A 17,704-nucleotide genomic window follows, 5' to 3' on the forward strand; every position below is an offset into this window, starting at 1 on the left:
ATAGAGGTGTTGGTTATTTTCAAAATAGGAAAGGCTTCAGAAATCTGAAGCACAAAAGCCTTAGGAGTCCTATTTCATGATTCTCTTAAGTTTGACGTGCAAGTTCAGTTGGCAGTTAGGAAGGCATTTGCAATGTTAGCATTCATTTCAAGAGGGCTAGAATACAAGAGCGGAGATCTACTGATGAGGCATTATAAGGCTCTGGTCAGGCTGCATTTGGAACATTGTGAGCAGCTTTGGGCCACATACCTAAGAAAGGGTGTACTTGTGTTGGAGAGCGTCTGGAGGAGGCTTACAAGAATGATCCTGGGGATGAAGTGTTTGTCATTATGAGAAGCGGTTGAGGACTCTGGGTGTGTACTTAATGGAGTTGAGAATGAGGGGGGGAATCTCACTGAAATTTGCAGAATACTGAGAGGCCTAGACAGAGTGGACTGGAGAAGCTGTTGACACAAGTAGGAGAGGCTTGGAGTGAGCAGCTTGGTGAGATACTTTAAAGTGGTGGTGTTCCCATATATCTGCTGCACTTGTCTTTCTAGATGGAAGTGGTTGTGGATTTGGAAGGTGCTGCCTGAGGATCTTTGGTGAATTTCTGCAGTGTATCTTGTAGATAGTACACACTGCTGCTACTGAGCATCGGTGGTGGAGGGAGTGAATGCTTGTGGATGTGGTGCCACTCAAACGGGCTGCTTTGACCTGGATGGTGTCAAGCTTTTTGAGTGTTGTTGGAGATGCACCCATCCAGTCAAGTAGGGAGTATTCCATCACACTCCTGACTTGTGTCTTGTAGACAATGGACAGGCTTTCAAGGGTCAGGAGGTGAGTTACTCGCCACAGTATTCCTAGCCTGTGACCTGCTTTTGTAGCCACTGTGTTTGTGTCGAGTCTAGTTAAGTTTTTAGTCAATGGTAATTCCCAGGATGTCGATAATGGGGGATTCAGTGATTGTAACACCATTGAATGTCAAGGAGTGGTAATTAGATTGTCTCGTATGTGATGGTTATAGCCTGGCATTTGTGTGGCGTGAATGTTACTTGCCACTTGTCAGCCCAAGCCTAGGTATTGTCTAGATCTTGTTGCATTTGAACATGCACTGCTTCGGTATCTAAGGAGTTGCGAATGGTGCTGAACATTGTGCAATCTTTGGTGAATGTCCCCATTTCTGACCTTATGATGGAGGGAAGGTCATTAATGAAGCAGCTGAAGATGGTTGGCCCTAGGACACTACCCTGAGGAACTCCTGCAAAGATGTCCTGGAGCTGAGATGACTGCTGTCCAACAGCCATGACCACCTTCCTATGTGACAGGTATGACTCCTACCAGCGAAGAGTTTTCCCCCGATATACATTGATTCCAGCTTTGCTAGGCTCCTTGATGCCACACTCAATCTAACGCAGTCTTGATGTCAAGGTCTGTAACTCTCACCTTGCCTCTGGAATTCAGCTCTTATGTCCTTGTTTGAACCAAGGCTGCAATGAGGTCAGGTACTGAATGGCCCTGGTGGAACCCAAGCTGAATGTCGCTGAGCAGATGCTGCTTGATAGCACTATTGATGACACCTTCCATCTCTTTATTGATAATTGAGAGTAGACTGATGGAACAGTAATTGGCTGGTTGGATTTGTCCTGCTTTTTATGTACAGGACATACCTCGGCAATTTTCCACATTGTCCACTAGATGCTAGTGTTGAAACTGTACTGGAACAGCTTGGCTAGGGGAGCGCAAGTTCTGGAGCACTAGTCTTCAATACTGTTATCAGAATGTTGTCAAGGCCCATAGCCTTTGCAATATCCAGTGCTTCCAACCGTTTCTTGATATCACGTAGAATGAATTGAATTGGCTAAAGACTGGGACCACTGGAGGAGGCTGAATGGATCATCCTCTCGGCACTTCTTGCTGAAGATTGCTGTGAATGCTTCACACTTATCTTTTGCACTGATGTTCTGGGCTGTTCCATCACTGAGGATGGGGATGTTTGTCCTCCGGTGAGTTGTTTAATTGTCCACCACCATTCTCGACTGGATGTGGCAGGACTGTAGAGCTTAGATCTGATCCGTTTCTTGTGGGATTGCTTACCTCTGTCTATCACTTACTGCTTATGCTGTTTGGCATGCAAATGGTCCTGTTTGGTCACTTCGCCAGGTTGACACCCCTTTTTTAGGAATGCCTAGTGCAGCTCCTGGCATGCCCTTCTGCACTCCCCATTGAACCAGGGTTGTTCCCCTGGCTTGATGGTAATGGTTGAGTGGGGGATATGTCAGGCCACAATGTTGTAGATTGTGCTGGAGTACAGTTCTGCTGTTATTGATGGCTCACAGTGCCTCATGGATGCCCAGCCTTGAGTTGTTAGATCTGTTCGAAATCTGTTCCATTTAGCATGGTGGTAAGTGCCACACAACACGATGGAAGTTATTCTCAATGTGAAGGCAGGACTGCATCTTCACAAAGACTGTGTGGTAGTTGCTCCTGCCAATACTGTCATGGGCAGATGCATCTGCAGCTGGCCGATTGGTAAGAAAATATGAGATCAAGGATGTTTTTCCCTCTTGTTGGTTCCCTTACCACCTGCTGCAGACCCAGTCTAGCAACTATGTCCTTTAGGGCCCAACCAGCTCCATCAGCAATACTGTTGCCAAGCCTATCTTGGTGGTGGACATTGAAATCCCCCACCCAGAATACATTTTGTGACCTTGCCATCCTTGGTGCTTCCTCAAGGCGTTCAACATGGAGAAGTATCAATTCATCAGCTGAGGGAGGATGGTACGTAGTAATCAGTAGGAGGTTTCCTTGCCCCTGTTTAACCTGAAGCCATGAGACTTCATGGGGTCTGAGTCAATGTTGAGGACTCCCAGGGCAACTTCCTCCCGATTTGTATACCACTGTGCCACCACCTCTGCTGGGTCTTTTGTGCCGGTGGGATAGGACATATCCAGGGATGGTGATGGTGGTGTCTGGGACATTGTCTGTGAGGTATGATTCCATGAGTGTGACTACGTCAGGCTGTTGCTTGACTAGTCTATGAGACAGCTCTCCCAATTTTGGCACTGGCCCCCAGATGTTAGTAAGGAGGACTTTGCAGGGTCGACAGGGCTGCATAGTCAATTCGAGGTGATCCATCTGGTTTAATTTCTTTGAAACTTTGTAGTGACTGATACAACTGCTCACTAGGCCATTTCAGAGGGCAGTTGAGAGTCAATCATATTGCTGTGGACCTAGAGTCACATGTAGACCAGACCAAGTGAGGATGGCAGATTTTCTTCCCTGAAGGACATTAAGATGGGTTTTTCTGACAATCGAAGGTGGTTTCATGGTCATCAGTAGATTCTTAATACCAGTTTTTTTAAAAATTGAATTCAAATTCCACCATCTGCTGTGGCAAGCTTCAAATCCAGGTCGCCAGAACATCTGCTGAGTTTCTGGACTAATAGTGTAGCGATAATACCACTAGGCCATTGTCTACCTATCTGTAGTTCACCTTATTGATCCATGTCCTATTAAGCCATTCAAGGGTCATGTTTTCATTAAGTAAATAGATGGATGGTTGATGGGGGCAAAAAAAGCTTTACCGAGAGTGGAAATATGCATGCTGTTCTGCTTTGATGGTTTGTGTGGTTTTGTCATTGAATTGTGAGATGCTGTTTATCCATAAACCATCACCAAAATATTTAAAAATGTGGAATATTCAGTTTTTTTGTGTGGGAAATGGTTCTGCAATCAAAAGAACCAAATCTGATCCAGAGTGGGAACCTTCTGAAGATGCCATAGTCAAAGTGACTCAGAATGAATTTGATAAATGCATAATGTCAGGTGCTGAAGACTGAATTTGACAGTTTTTAAGACCTTTTGATTTTGGTTCAAGATTTATTTGTAGAATTAATTAATTTGAAAGCGCATGCCACATTGATTTAATTTGAATTATGGTGTTCTTTTTCCACATTTCAAAATAGTAGTACCTGTACCAGCAACAATGGTGACATCTGATGCTTAATGTATAACTCAGATGCCAATTTTGGAACAACTTTCCCAGATACAGATAATTTAAGTAGATTTAGCAATTTCCCAGCAAATATGAACTTATACTTGGCAACTGTCAGTAGAGGAAGAGATGCTTGCCATTTTGGAAAAGCTGTAGTTGTCAGAGGCCATAGGCAAATGAATGTATTCTAAAAATTATGTTCCTGGTGTGAAGTATCAAAATCTACCAGGTAGCAGTGACATTCCACTATACTGCAATCCACCCCTCCTGCTGCCTTCATTTGAAATTTTGATGTTGCATTCTTTTCTCAAGTCTGATAGCCAACTAAAGGCATTGCTAAAGGCAGTAATGGCTAAAAATATGACTTACGTGGTCATTACTAATCTCCCTGACCCTAAGGTTGAGTACTTCAGGAATCACCCTTACGTTTCGTACAAAAAAATCAAAAACATAACAAAAATGGGCAAGATCCTGAGTAATAAATTGACAGTTAACTTTCCAACCTATTATTGTTACCAAGGTGGTAGATATAATATATTCTGCCTTGAAGATTTTTCTTTTCAGTCATCAGGATTACTTAATTGAAATAATATTCCTTTTATATCTAAGTATGTCTTACGCTAATATCCAAAAATTAAGTGTGCTTTCCCATAACATTGAATATGATATTTCAGGTAATATGAACGCATTTTTGTATCCGTTATAATTGAAAAATACAGTGTGTCTGAAAATGCCATTTTCTTCGATGGATTCAGATTCAAGATTCCTTGGATTATCAAAGACTTCAATTTTTGAATAGTTGCTTGTAAAATATACATGAAAAATTTGATAGTGCAGTGGAATCAATAATGTTCTCAATTCTTCCACTTTGCAAAGACTCATAAATTTAATCAGATAATTTAAAACTGATTTTTCCTGCTGCCTTCCAAGTGGCAAGTTTATATTTGTCGATATTATGAATTTATTTCTTATAAAAGGTTGAAGAGTATAATTAAAGGAGGTGCTGAGTTAGAAATATACTGCTATAGTACATCAGAGTATTGACACAGCCATCAAAATTTCCACTGACAAACATTATATTCACTTCTTACAACAGCAATAGTCCCAAGTAATTTTGTCTATTGCCTCACTTTGGAAACTGCCCCAATTTAACACGTAACATGTAAAGTCGAGGACTAAAGACAATTTGCATGAGAGGGTCAAATTTGAACCCGGTTCTCAGCAGTGACAATGCTATGCACTTCCCTACCTAATCTCCCCACATCTTGATGTTTATTCTTTGTTCCTGCTAGCAATAGCCATGTTTCTGCATAATTAGGCCAGTTTGGTGCCAGTCTTGACTCAATGTTAACACTCTTAACTTTGAATCAGAAATTGCTGAAATCCAAATCCAATCCAGATATTACCCCATTAGTGGCTTAGTCACTGTCACCTCTAAAAGCAGCATTTTCATGCGAGCACCCACTGTTTTATGTGGTAGGCCCCTTTCACAAAGTAAATATGAATGGGTAAAACCCAAATTACCTTAAAACAGTTTAACTGGTTACTCCTGAAGAAACTGCAGTTGACCACTTCAGAAACAGCACGTAGTCCTCACAGATGTACGTAGGCTGTTGTCACCCCCAGCATTGCGTCTCCTACCTTTTCTAGCCAGGCAGCAGGACCTAACTACGAACTGACACAACATCTGAGCTGCCTTATATGGCACTGGTTTTTACTTAGCAATCTGCTGTAGGTAATTTGTTTAACTCACTGGTGACATGAAGATGTGACTACTGCTCGGGCGCATGACTGTTGCACTTTGCAGTCAACCACACAGGATTAACATCTATACCAATATTTCACTGCTAGCCAAATAAAGGTTATCAGGGTCAGTATTGTTGTATGAAAATTGCACAATCTAAAAATGGATTCCATTGAAAACTATTATCCCAATTGCTGTATTTCCTTGAGACTTAGCTTTGAAGTGTATAATATCTCGTATTTAAGCAAAAGTCAGTAGTAATTTGTTTTTATATAGCATGTTTAACATAGAAGACCAGTTCAAGCTGCTTTGTAGGGGCATAATCTACATAATGGATGCCAAGCTTTCTGCTGATGTTAGGGATGGTAATTTTCAATTTGACAATCAGATGACCAAATTTGATACATTTGTGTAATCATTTTCTTGTTTGGTACTAAAGACAATTCTACGGTATCTGTGAGAAGAGAAACAGAATTAAAGTTTCAGGTTGTGATCATCAACTTGAAACTTTAACTCTGCTCCTGTATCTTCAGAGATGCTGCCATGCCTGCTGAGTACTTTGAGTTTGTACTGTTTTTCAGAATTCCAGCGTCAGGTGTATTTTGTTTTGGCCTCATTGCTGTATGTTTTGCAGTATTTAAAAATAGGGCAACAGTGAATGGAACACAAATGTCTTCCTCACATCCATCGCCGGTGTTTTCTCAACAGGTCTGAATTATTAATCTTGGTAGTCGGAGCTCCCATCTGAACCAGGCAGGAAGCTCATGATATGTTGATATCAGGGTCATGTGATACCATTATGAAACTCATGTCATTTTCCAATCTTGCTGTCTGACTACGGTCATATTCTCATCAACCAACTATGGGCAGCCTAAGTCCTACGGTGGCCACATTAGACATGCATTAAAAAGGTCCTTGGGTAAAACTGTGTTGAACTTTGTTTCACTTGAAGTGCTTTGTGGGTTTGTTGGCAATATGAAGAAGTTGCAAGAGAATATTGCTTCATGTGTAGATTCTGACCTTTTAAAGCTTCTGGTGCTTCAGTTTGTTTACTAATCAGAATCTTTCCAGGAAATCCCATTCGTGGAGGGAAGTAGAATGAGTCAAATTATCACAGATAGAGAAAACAATATGAGATATGTTCAGACTAATCCTTACCCTTTCAACAAAGTTTATAGGCCCGAAAACACGTACTTGCAGTGATTTGAGATGCCATCCAGAAGCAAACTTCAGTTCTCCAGGGAGGCAGTGATTCAATTGTCATGCCTCGCAAAAAGCTCTGCCTCCAACAGCAAAGCTGGCACAGATTTGCCTGTTACAGTCAAGGTTATTTGAACTACTTTTCCTCTGGCTCCTTCCAAGCTGCCAGATTAGAGATCAGCAACATTAGTTAGTCTGCCATTCGTATTTGCATTAAGCAGATGACCAATGCTAATTTATTTGTTACCTTCTCTGCAAGCACCCTAGGGTACAATGATAGAGTTCTATTGTTTGCACTGTTCCAGGATACCCCCACCTAAGTCCAGCATTTCATCAATTGCACTCATGTCAATGTAAGACCCTGTCACCGGTTGAAGTGCATTTATAACTAAGTAATTGATGTGAGATGACCAGTAGAGCCAACTAATGTGGTGCTTTTGTGTTTTGATTGTGCCAATAGCCCTTCTACTATTTTCCCAATTGCAACTAGTTAAAGTGGGCTTCTTGCAAACAAGAATGGTCTGAGTACGCTTCTCTTGTGGTGTCACTTTAGGCTATGAATCTGCACTACAGTCAGATGCACAGGCCCACTGGAGCTCTCATTAGAGGCCATTGAGTCCTCAAACAATGCCTCATGTTTGAGCAGATCTGGTGGTTTCCTATGTTACAGTTCTGTTCTGTATGATCGTATAAATTTTTGTTGCAACAGAATAACTCATGGACCTATCACTGGGGAAGCACCAGCATGTTAAGAGAGAGGAGAGATAATTTTTTGAGGATGTGACCAGTAGAATGGACAAGGGTGAATCAGTCGATGTTGTGTATCTGGACTTTCATAAGGCTTTTAACAAGGTTCCAGACAAGAAATTAGTAAGGAAAATTAAAGCTCATGTTATCGGAGGTAATGTGTCGACATGGATAGAGAACTGGTTTGCAGACAATAAGCAGAGAATAAACAGGTCCTTTTTCAGAGTGGCAGGTAGCGACGAGTGAGATGCTGCAGGATTCAGTGCTACGACCCCAGCTGTTCACAATATACATTAACGATTTGAATGAAGGAATTGAATGCCGTATCTCCAAATTTGCAGATGACACTAAGCTGTGTGCTGTGAGGCAGACACTCAGAGGCTGCAGGATGACTTGGACAGATTGGCTGAGAGGGCAAACACTTGGCAAATGCAATATAATGTAGATAAATGTGATGTTATCCACTTTGGTCACAAAAACAGGAAGGCAGGTTATTATCTGAATGGTGGCAGTTTAGGAAAAGGTGAGGTGCCACGAGACCTGGGTGCCATGGTGGAACAGTTGCTGAAGCATGCAGGTGCAGCAGGCAGTGAGGAAAGCTAATGGCATGCTGGCCTTCATAGCGAGAGGATTTGAGTATCAGAGTAAGGATATCTTGCTGCAATTATACAGGGCCTTGGTGAGACCACCCCTTGAGATATGTGCAGTTTTGGTCTCCTAATCTGAGGAAAGACATTGAGGGCGTCCAGCAAAGGTTCACCAGACTGATTCCCAGGATGGCAGGACTGACATATGAGGAAAGACTGGATCAACTGGGATTGTACTCGCTAGAATTTAGAAAAATGAGGGGGATCTCATAGAAAAATATAAAATCCTGATGGGACTGGGCAGGCTAGATGCGGGAAGAATGTTCCCAATGTTGGGGAAGTCCAGAACTAGGGGTCAGAGTCTAAGAATAAGGGGTAAGCTATTCAGGACTGAGATGATGAAGAATTTCTTCACTCAGGGAGTTATGAACCTGTGGAATTCTCTCCCACAAGAATTTGTTGGGGCCACTTCATTAGATATATTCAAGAGGGAGCTGGACATGGCCCTTTGCAGCTGAAGAGAGCAAGGAATGGGATAATGAGATTGCATAATCAGCTATGATCGTATTGAATGGTGGTGCAAGCTCAAAGAGCCAAATGGCCTACTCCTGCACCTATTTTCTATGTTTCTAAAATGATGGATGCAAAGAAGCAAAAAGGCCCACTAATGTATGGTGAAAGCTTTTTATGGAAAAATTAAAAGGACGTGTCCCCATTTAATGGACGTGTAAACAAATGCCTAAATCCTTTGACTCTGCAGTCAACAGCATTTGTTCAACTCTGCGGTCAACAGCTCACTTCTTTCACTCTGTACAAGTCACTCATGCATCTACAAAAACCTTGCTCAATAGCTACAACATAGGTGGAGAGAGACTGCTGTGACTCACCAAGGACTCATGAGATCAGGGACCACGAGTACACTGTGATATGATTTTGTCCAGTTTCAGATCAACAACTTAGCATATGACAGGGCAGTCTGAATCACCTTACTAAGATGTTGTTACTGGTATCAGACTTCTACACAGTATCGATACCATATGTGAGAGCTGCTTGCCTTTTGATAAGTGGTCTCTGTTAGCAATATTTTGGCAGTAGTACAATTTGCAGACCAGTTATTTTTGCAAGAAGATTGGAACTAGTTTAATCTATATCGGGAGATGGTTTAACTTTGTGTACAGAGATAACAAGGTGTAGAGCTGGATGAACACAGCAGGCCAAGCAGCATCAGAGGAGCAGGAAAGCTGACGTTTCGGGCCTAGACCCTTCTTCAGAAATGCTCAGAGCCTCCCTCTCCCAGACCTGTAAAGGACTTCCTACTCCACTGATGCTGCTTGGCCTGCTGTGTTCATCCAGCTCTACACCTTGTTATCTCAGGTTCTCCAGCATCTGCAGTTCCTGCTATCCTCTAACTTTGTGTACAAGTGTGGCCAACAGGTAATTGTGTTGACTTGTTACAACTTTTGAGGATATGAGAAGCACATAGAGGTGGAATACTTGAGGAGAGCCATGAACTGTGGTTAAGTCTAGGATTGCTAGTATTTATATAATGAATTAAATATATGATTAGGTGATTATCGTTTAATAGTTATTAAATAGTACTATGTTAGTCTGTGTATTTTGTACATATTAGCACAGTATGATTTCCACTATGTTTAGATTTTGTATTTCCTGCTTATTATTTGCATGAGTTTCAAAGTGACATCTATTATGTTCCTTCATTTTTGCTCCTGATGACATAGCATAGCACTCCAGACATTCCACTGAAATTGTTTACACTGAAACAAATTGTTATTCCCGTTCTGTTCGACAGACCCAAGGATGTTAATTCTGTGAATGGAGAAAAGCATGTACGTGGGAAATCTTGTGGAAAAAGATCCCTGGAAGAGGAGGATGGGAATCTTGAATTACTTTCAAAGAATAAACAGAAAAAGAAAGCCCGAAACCCAAACAAAAGTTTTGATACCTCAGTGAAACGTAAGTTTTCCAACTTTGGATTTTAGCTCCCACCTCGAATCACCTTTGCCTTTCCTGAGTCCTTAAACATGCTGTCCAAATCCATGCCCATCTATTTCCAGAACTCCATGTTTGAAACCCTTTCAAATCTGTGTTCTTTTCTCCCAAAATGTACAATTTCACATTTATATTTGTTGAACTGCAGTTGCCATAATTGTTTCACCTTCCCATATCCTGTATGTGTCCTGCTTTCTTCCACAGCATTTATCCATGTATGGAAGACTTCCATTTAAATGCTTGTCAGTCATTAACACTTATGTTACATATCAATAGCAAGACTGACTGCATAATGCTGTTTTTATGAAGCTAACAAAAGCAGAGTAATTCAAATAGTGACTTCAGGATAATTGCTTTTAACTGTCCTTTCCTGAAGCTACTGTACCATTTCTGCAAGCTTCAGTAGCTTCACTGTTTTGACAGAGAAACCTGCTCTAATATATTACATGAAAAATTGATATTGCAGTGTGGAGTAGCAAAGTAAGATGATGAATGTTCATATTTATAACATTAGACTTTGGATCTCAAATTCTGTAACTAATTCACATCTGACTTCCATAGTTCAAAATGATGCTTTTGAACTGTTGGAAATTATGATATAATGGAGATGTTTAGTTATCATCAACATGATATATTAATGATCACTGGAAGAATTGGCAAACTGTTGTATCTGAGGTCTGGTTATTCGTTTGCAATTTAATTTTTTTCCATAAGTTGTGAAATTAAACATAATCATGATAAAAATTTGTTCTTTTTATTAACTTAAACTTTTTTTTGTTTTCAGCTAAATATGTGAAATGTGAACAATGTGGAAACCCAAAGGTAAATTTGTGCTTGTTCATGTGCTGTGCAGGTTCATGGACAGAATTTAGCCAGAATAGCCACTAATTCTGTAGAAGGTTTTGAGCCATAGTGGGTAGTGTCCCTGGCTCTGAATCAGAAATTTCAGGTTCTAAGTCCCACCCCAGGATTGGCTGGCCAACGATGCTATGTTCATAATGTGGCCAAACAGCGTGAATGTCACCTCATAAATCTTTCAAACATGTGCCAATGACAGGCACTTAAGAAAGGGAGAGACTCTTAGTCAGCCAACTATGGAAAACAATGGCAAATCAATGCAGTCACTTGCCCAGCAAAACTATAGACAAACACAGAAGTCCATGGTTATCAATGCCCTTTCACAACATGGTGCCTGAAGAGTGATACAATCATTAAACCTAAAATATGCCCAAACTGGTAAATTCAATCTGTATTGTATCAAGGAAACTGCAAGTTCGGTTTTCTTCTATTTCCTGTGCAAACCGCTGTGACCCATTACTTTAATGGAAACATCTGCTTGGTTCAAAACTGGAATTAAAAAAACTAAGGATGTGAGAAGCATCAGATCTGTTAGATCTGCTGAATGTAAACTTTGGAAACAGTGCCAAAACATCATAACTGCAAATGCCCTTCTTTGTTATAGACTGTCTAAGAGCAACAGATTAAATTTAACTTTGGTTTTCATGGGTGGTATTTTAAACATTGCAGTGTCTGTGCCATCTATCAGAATGTTTGTATCTTATTACCTTATTGCTGCAGTCATATTTTTGTGGCCCAGGTCTTCTAGTCTCTGGATGGTGAGAAGGGACTTCTCCGAAGTCCTGGTGCATGGACTCCACAGGAATCACCTGGCTAATGTAAATTTCTGCTGGGTGATTCCTCAGCTCCCCGGGATCCTACACAAATGATTCCAGCTCCAAATTAGAGCCTGAATCTTAGCAGAGTTCCAACTTATTTACCTGGATTGTTATGCAGGAAATATTAGAAGGATTAAGGTCATGTCTAATTCCTGGATAATTATACAATTGACCCTCCTAACCCCTCAAATCCTCCCAAACTCAGCTTACCCATCATACTGCCCTCATGCACTAACGCACCAAAAAGCTATTAAAAATGTTGCAAAGCTTTTCAGGATGCAGCAACTAGTGATGCAAAAAGAGGGGCACAGTTTGTCTTCTCTTTGACAATCCTGTGCTGTGATGGATTTTGATGGAAGTTTGCTCCTCATTTTGAAAGAGGCTGAGTTCAGAAGTCCTGCCAGAAATGTGCAGCTCTGACACTGGGAGCAGAGTGGCAGTCCTCCTCAAAAAATGAGGCCTAAAAGCTTGTGAAAATAACTACTAACCAACAAGGCAGGATATTCTTAACAATAAACCTTAGTATGAGCTCGGGAATTTGTTTAGTTTGATAACAGTTCTTCACATATTGTCTCCAGTGACTGAGATTGATTCTTTGGGAAATGGAGCCATTCAGACTATGGAGGTCCCACATTTTATCAATGGTCTGCACCAACTCAATTAACCACAATTAGCGTGACACGTGAGGAATTACAATTGCCCTCAGTTCTTCAGTTAGGGAGGGAAACATTAGCTAGGTTTTTTTAACCTCCATTTGCTAGCCAGTTACTGCTGCTTGAATATGTGGATAATGCATAAAGACAAGAATAATGGAAGTTTGGGGTTTTGCAAGAAAGCTGCTGGCACTATAGGGACAATCAGTTAGGAGTCAAGTGCTTCAGAACATCACATGAGAAAATGGACAAGAGGATATTTAGAAAAAAAAATTATAAACTTTTACATAACTGCAAATGTCTTTGACTCTCAAAAAGAAAACTAGAACTTATTACATTAAGCTTTGGGTGTTGAGTACCCATTCAGTAAGTTAAAGCATCTTATGATTGTAATTTTACTCTTTCATTAGAGAAGAGACAGTCATTTATAACATAGGGGCTGCACTTGGTCCTTGGTTTTGGCTGTGCTTTGGACACTAGTTTTCAGTGCTGTTGCTGTGTTCCTTCTGCTGCACACGATCTTGTCTATCTCTCCATGCTGAGTACATCATTCCCAATCTCCAAAGTTAAGTCTCACAAACTAACATTGCTGCTTCATTAGGTTTTTCTGATTAATTGATATGATAAGATTTCGGATGAGTATGGAAGAGGATAAGGAACAGTCCTGAGGAGGCGTAATCATCTGGAGGAAAGTTGAGGTGGTTCAGTGATTAGCACTATTGCCTCACAGTGCCAGGGACCTGGGTTCAGTTCCAGCTTTGGGTGACTGTCTAACGATGTGGAGTTTGCATGTTCTCCTCACATCTGTGTAGGTTTCCGCAGGTGCTCTGGTTTCCTCCCACAGTCAGCATGTGCAGGTTAGGTTGATTAGCCATGCTAAACTGCCCATAATGTCCAGGGATGTGTAATCTAGGTGGTTGTGGGGATAGGGTGGGGCTGCTGGGTCTGGGCGAGATGCTCATTGGAGGTTTGATGCAGATTCCTGATAAGCCAAATGGCCTCTTCTAACACTGTAGGCGTTTTTGGAATTCACTAGAGTAAGAATGGATCTTGGAGTTAAAAGGTGACAGAAAATACAGTGACTGAACAATGGGTTGCTGTCAAAGAAGATAAAGTTCAGAACTATTTGCTTGAAAGGCAAAGGTAGAGCAAACAAATCCACAGCTCCCTAAATGACAAAACAGATATCATGATAAAGAAGAAGTGTGCTTCTGAAGACATCCAGTACAAGATATAATTGAGAACCAGACTGAATACAGAAGGTTCAGAGGGAATGTACAAAAACAAATAAAAGAAGCAAAGAAGAATTATGCAAAGACTGGCAGCCAATAAGAGAGAGAATTGTAAGTTCTATTGGCAAATAAACAATTAAAAGGGTGGTAAAGTGGCTGTAAGGGGATTTACACATGGAGGCAAAGATGTATTTGAGTTACTAAATGAATATATTTTGCACCTATCTTTACCGGGGAAGATGATGCTAACTGGAACCTGGTGAAACAAGAGATAATTTTAAAATTAGGATTTAAAATTGATAAGGAAGGGATTGGATAGTCTGTCTGTATGTGAAGTTGACAAGATAGTGGGACTAGATATGTCCAAGGATACTGGGGGAAGTGCGAGCAGAAATTGCTGAAGTTTCTCAGGTTACGAGATATTCAGAATAGGTAGGAAAGAAGAAAAGGTGGAAGAGGTCACATTTTTAGTAAAGGAGAACATTGCAGTGCTAATAAAAGATATCCAAGAGGTTTCAAGGACAGAATTGAATTGCCTAGAGCTAAGGAACAAAAAGAGTGCAATTGAATTGCTCTGTATAATCAATAGATCACCAACTAGTGGAAACAATGTGGAGGGACAAAATTTTAAGGAAATTACCAAGGTGTAAACATCATACAGTAGTTATAATTAATTACCCAAATGCAGACTGGGTAATAGTTGTGTAAAAGACAGTGAGAGGCAAGTGTTCTTAGCTTGTGTTCAGGAGAATTTAGTACAGTGGTAAGTGTCCAGTCCGGCAAGAGAGGAGGCTCCAATAGATCAATAAGTTTGCAGGTGACACAAAAATTGGTGATCCGGTAAATAGCAAGGAGGAAAAGCTTAGATTACATGACAATATGAACAGGATGGTCAGCTAGCAGAACAATGGCAGAACGAGTTTCATCTTAAAAAGTGTCATTTTGGGGCATAGAATACAAGAGCAAGGAGGTTTGTATAATTCACTAGTTTGCCCTCGACAGGAGTATTATGAGCAATTCTGCACACCTCACTTTAGGAAGGATGTGAAGACTTTGGAGAGAATGCAGAGCAATTTATGAGGTGGTTCCAGTGTTGAGGAACTTCAGTTATAAAGTTAGGGTTGATTCCTTGTAAGAGAAGGTTGGGAGGAAATCTGATAAGTTTTCAAAATCGTGAGTGCTTTGGACATCATAAATGGGGAAAAACGTTTCCCACTTGTGAAACCATCAAGAAAGAACGGGCATAGATTTAAAGTAAAGCAAAATTTCCTTTAGAAAGTCTCAATTCACTGTGTCTCAACCACTTTGTCAGGAGGTGCGTTCTAGGTTCTTAGTTCTCACTGCGTGAAAAGGTTTTTCCTCATGCCACCATTGATCGTTTACCAATTACCTTAAATGTGTTCTTTGGTTCATGATGTTTCCGCCAATGACAACAGCTTCTCGTTATCTGCTCAATCCAGACCCTTCATGATTTTGAGCACCTCTCTCAAGTCTGCTCTCAATCTTCTCCAAGGGAAACAAAAAACTTTTTTTCACACAGCACGGGTTAAGATCTGAAATGCACTGTGTACTGGAAGCAGGTTGAGTTGAAGCATCCAAAACAAAATTTTACTTTTACTTGAAAAGGAATAATGTGTAGGGTTACAGGGAGTAGGCAGGAGAAGACATTAAATGAAACACTTATTTGTAATGCCAGTATAGACACAATGGGCCAAATGACTGCCTCCTGCACAGTGATAATTCTGTGATTCTGCTGTTATAATCTAGATCTGGAAGGTTGAAGTACCAAGCTTTTTAATTAACTTATTTTGATACATGGCCAAAAAATCCAATTTATTGAAGGTTAAAGAGACTAACTTTAATATTGGTCCTATGAACACAGTGCAAAAAGGGTTCAAGTCAGTTCACCTGATTTACATCCCTGGACGTTGGTTTGGAGAACAGTGTACATCTACCTTATTTGCTTTTTAAGCCATTGGCTTTACTTAGTTTCATGCGGTTAAATATAAATTGCCTGGTGGCATTTATATCAGTGGATCCTGGCACTCATGAACTTGCTTCTTAAGAGGCAATTTTATAAAGCTGTGCTGCTGACAAGAAGCTTCACTAGTTGATATTGCAATGAGAAAATTCAGACATGCACTGCTGTAATTTTCTGTCCTAATTTTCAAATGGCTGGAAAGCTTGGGCAGTTTCCACTTGAATTTCTGATTAGTATTGTCAGCGGAAAGTGCAGATCCTATAAAATTACTCTTACTCTTGCTTAGTATCATCATTATCATCATCATCATCATCATTATCATTCATATCGTTACTTGTGTGGAAATGGCAGGTGATCAGAGCAAAATGAACAATAATGACTCTGAATAATATCTTAGAATTAAGCGCATGATGTTATGAAATGGTAGGCTTGTGAGGACAGCTTATACTGTCTATGCTATAAACACATAATGATAAGGTCTCTTTTAACTCTACCTACAATGCAGTTAAATGTTGAATTTGCATTTTTTTTTACAAAGACTTAGTGTCTTGATATGACAACTTAAGATGACAAGCATTTTGACTTAATTTTAATGCCAGTTTGGGGCATAGAAGTCCCAGAGTCCTTTGTATCTGTCATTGTGGTGTGTTGATATAATTAATTTACCCATCAAAGGTGAACAAAAGGAGAAGAATTTTAATTACTAACCTTTGGTTGAATTACCCCCACACAGAAAACTTCTCCCCTTCAACCTATATCTCTTTCCTGTGACTTCCTCCAGCTGGTTAATAACTTATTCTGATATGAAGGGCAAGCTAATTTCAGACACTGAGTAATCCTGTATCAAAATTGTATGACTTGGCATTTAAAATTATAAACCACAACACTGTATCAACACAGGTACAGTGAAAAGGCACATCAGATGATGTGTAAGACAGGCAGCTGATTGCTGAAGTATGTTGCCCAGCTGACAGTCGAAAGTGACTGCATTATATTTTACTGAAGGCTATATATTTTTAGAGAAAAGAAGTGGAGAACTCTCGGAGTTGAATTGGCTTCAAACTTATGCACTTTGTGAACTTCGGTTCTACTAAACTAAGTCACTGTTGATGACTAATTAGCCACTGGCAGGAACCTGCCCAGGAGGTGAGATTCTTTCTGCAATGCATTAGGTAACTGCAGTCTACTGCTCTTACTAATAGGCTAGTCCTAGCTGGTCAAGCATCAGAAAGCAGTAGAAGCTCTTGAAGTATTTTTCCAGACACTTGGTGTTGCTGAACCAAACTACACTGAATTCACTGAATAGAGAAGAAATTCTTCCTCATATCAGTCTTAAATTGGCACCCCTCAATTCTGAGACTATGCCCTTTGGTCTTAGACTGTCCCTTGAGAGGAAACATCCTCTCAGCATTTACACTGTCCAGCCTCTTAGGAATCCAGTATGTCTCAATGAGTTCATCTGTCATTCTTCTAAACTGCAATGAGTAGGGTGATAACCCATTTAATCTTTGCTCATAAGACAATCCCTCCATACCAGCCATTTCCTAGTGAACCTTCTCTGAACTGCCTCCAATGAAATATCTTCTCCTAAATAAGGGGACCAAAAATGCTTGCGATACTCCAGATGTGGTCTCACCAGCGCCTTATACAGTTGCAATAAACCTTCCTATTCTTATACTCCAATCCCCTTGAAATAAGGGCCAACATCCCATTAGCCTTCCTGATTACCTGCTGCACCTATGTGCTAGCTTTCTGTGTTTCATGCATTGGTCTATCCAAGTCCCTTTGTGTTGCAGCTTTCTGCAGTTTTTCTCCATTCAAATGATGCTATTTTGTTCTCCCTTCCAAAATGAATAACTTCACATTTTCCCACATTATACTTCATTTACCACATCTTT

At 40.5% G+C, this 17,704-nt stretch overlaps 1 protein-coding gene across 1 annotated transcript in view; it reads left to right on the forward strand.

The window, feature by feature from the left end:
- Positions 1 to 12,823, forward strand: part of dus1l (dihydrouridine synthase 1-like (S. cerevisiae)) — a 48,009-nt gene extending 35,186 nt beyond the window's left edge. The window contains exons 11-12 of the mRNA XM_048610863.1: positions 10,065 to 10,228; positions 11,049 to 12,823. Coding sequence (XP_048466820.1) covers positions 10,065 to 10,228; positions 11,049 to 11,152 — 268 coding nt within the window. The 3' untranslated portion in view covers positions 11,153 to 12,823. The remainder of the gene's footprint in view (positions 1 to 10,064; positions 10,229 to 11,048) is intronic.
- Positions 12,824 to 17,704: the final 4,881 nt, after the last annotated feature.

The sequence above is a fragment of the Rhincodon typus genome, chromosome 23 (genome assembly GCF_021869965.1).
Source record: "Rhincodon typus isolate 14 chromosome 23, sRhiTyp1.1, whole genome shotgun sequence".
NCBI classification, from domain to species: domain Eukaryota; kingdom Metazoa; phylum Chordata; class Chondrichthyes; order Orectolobiformes; family Rhincodontidae; genus Rhincodon; species Rhincodon typus.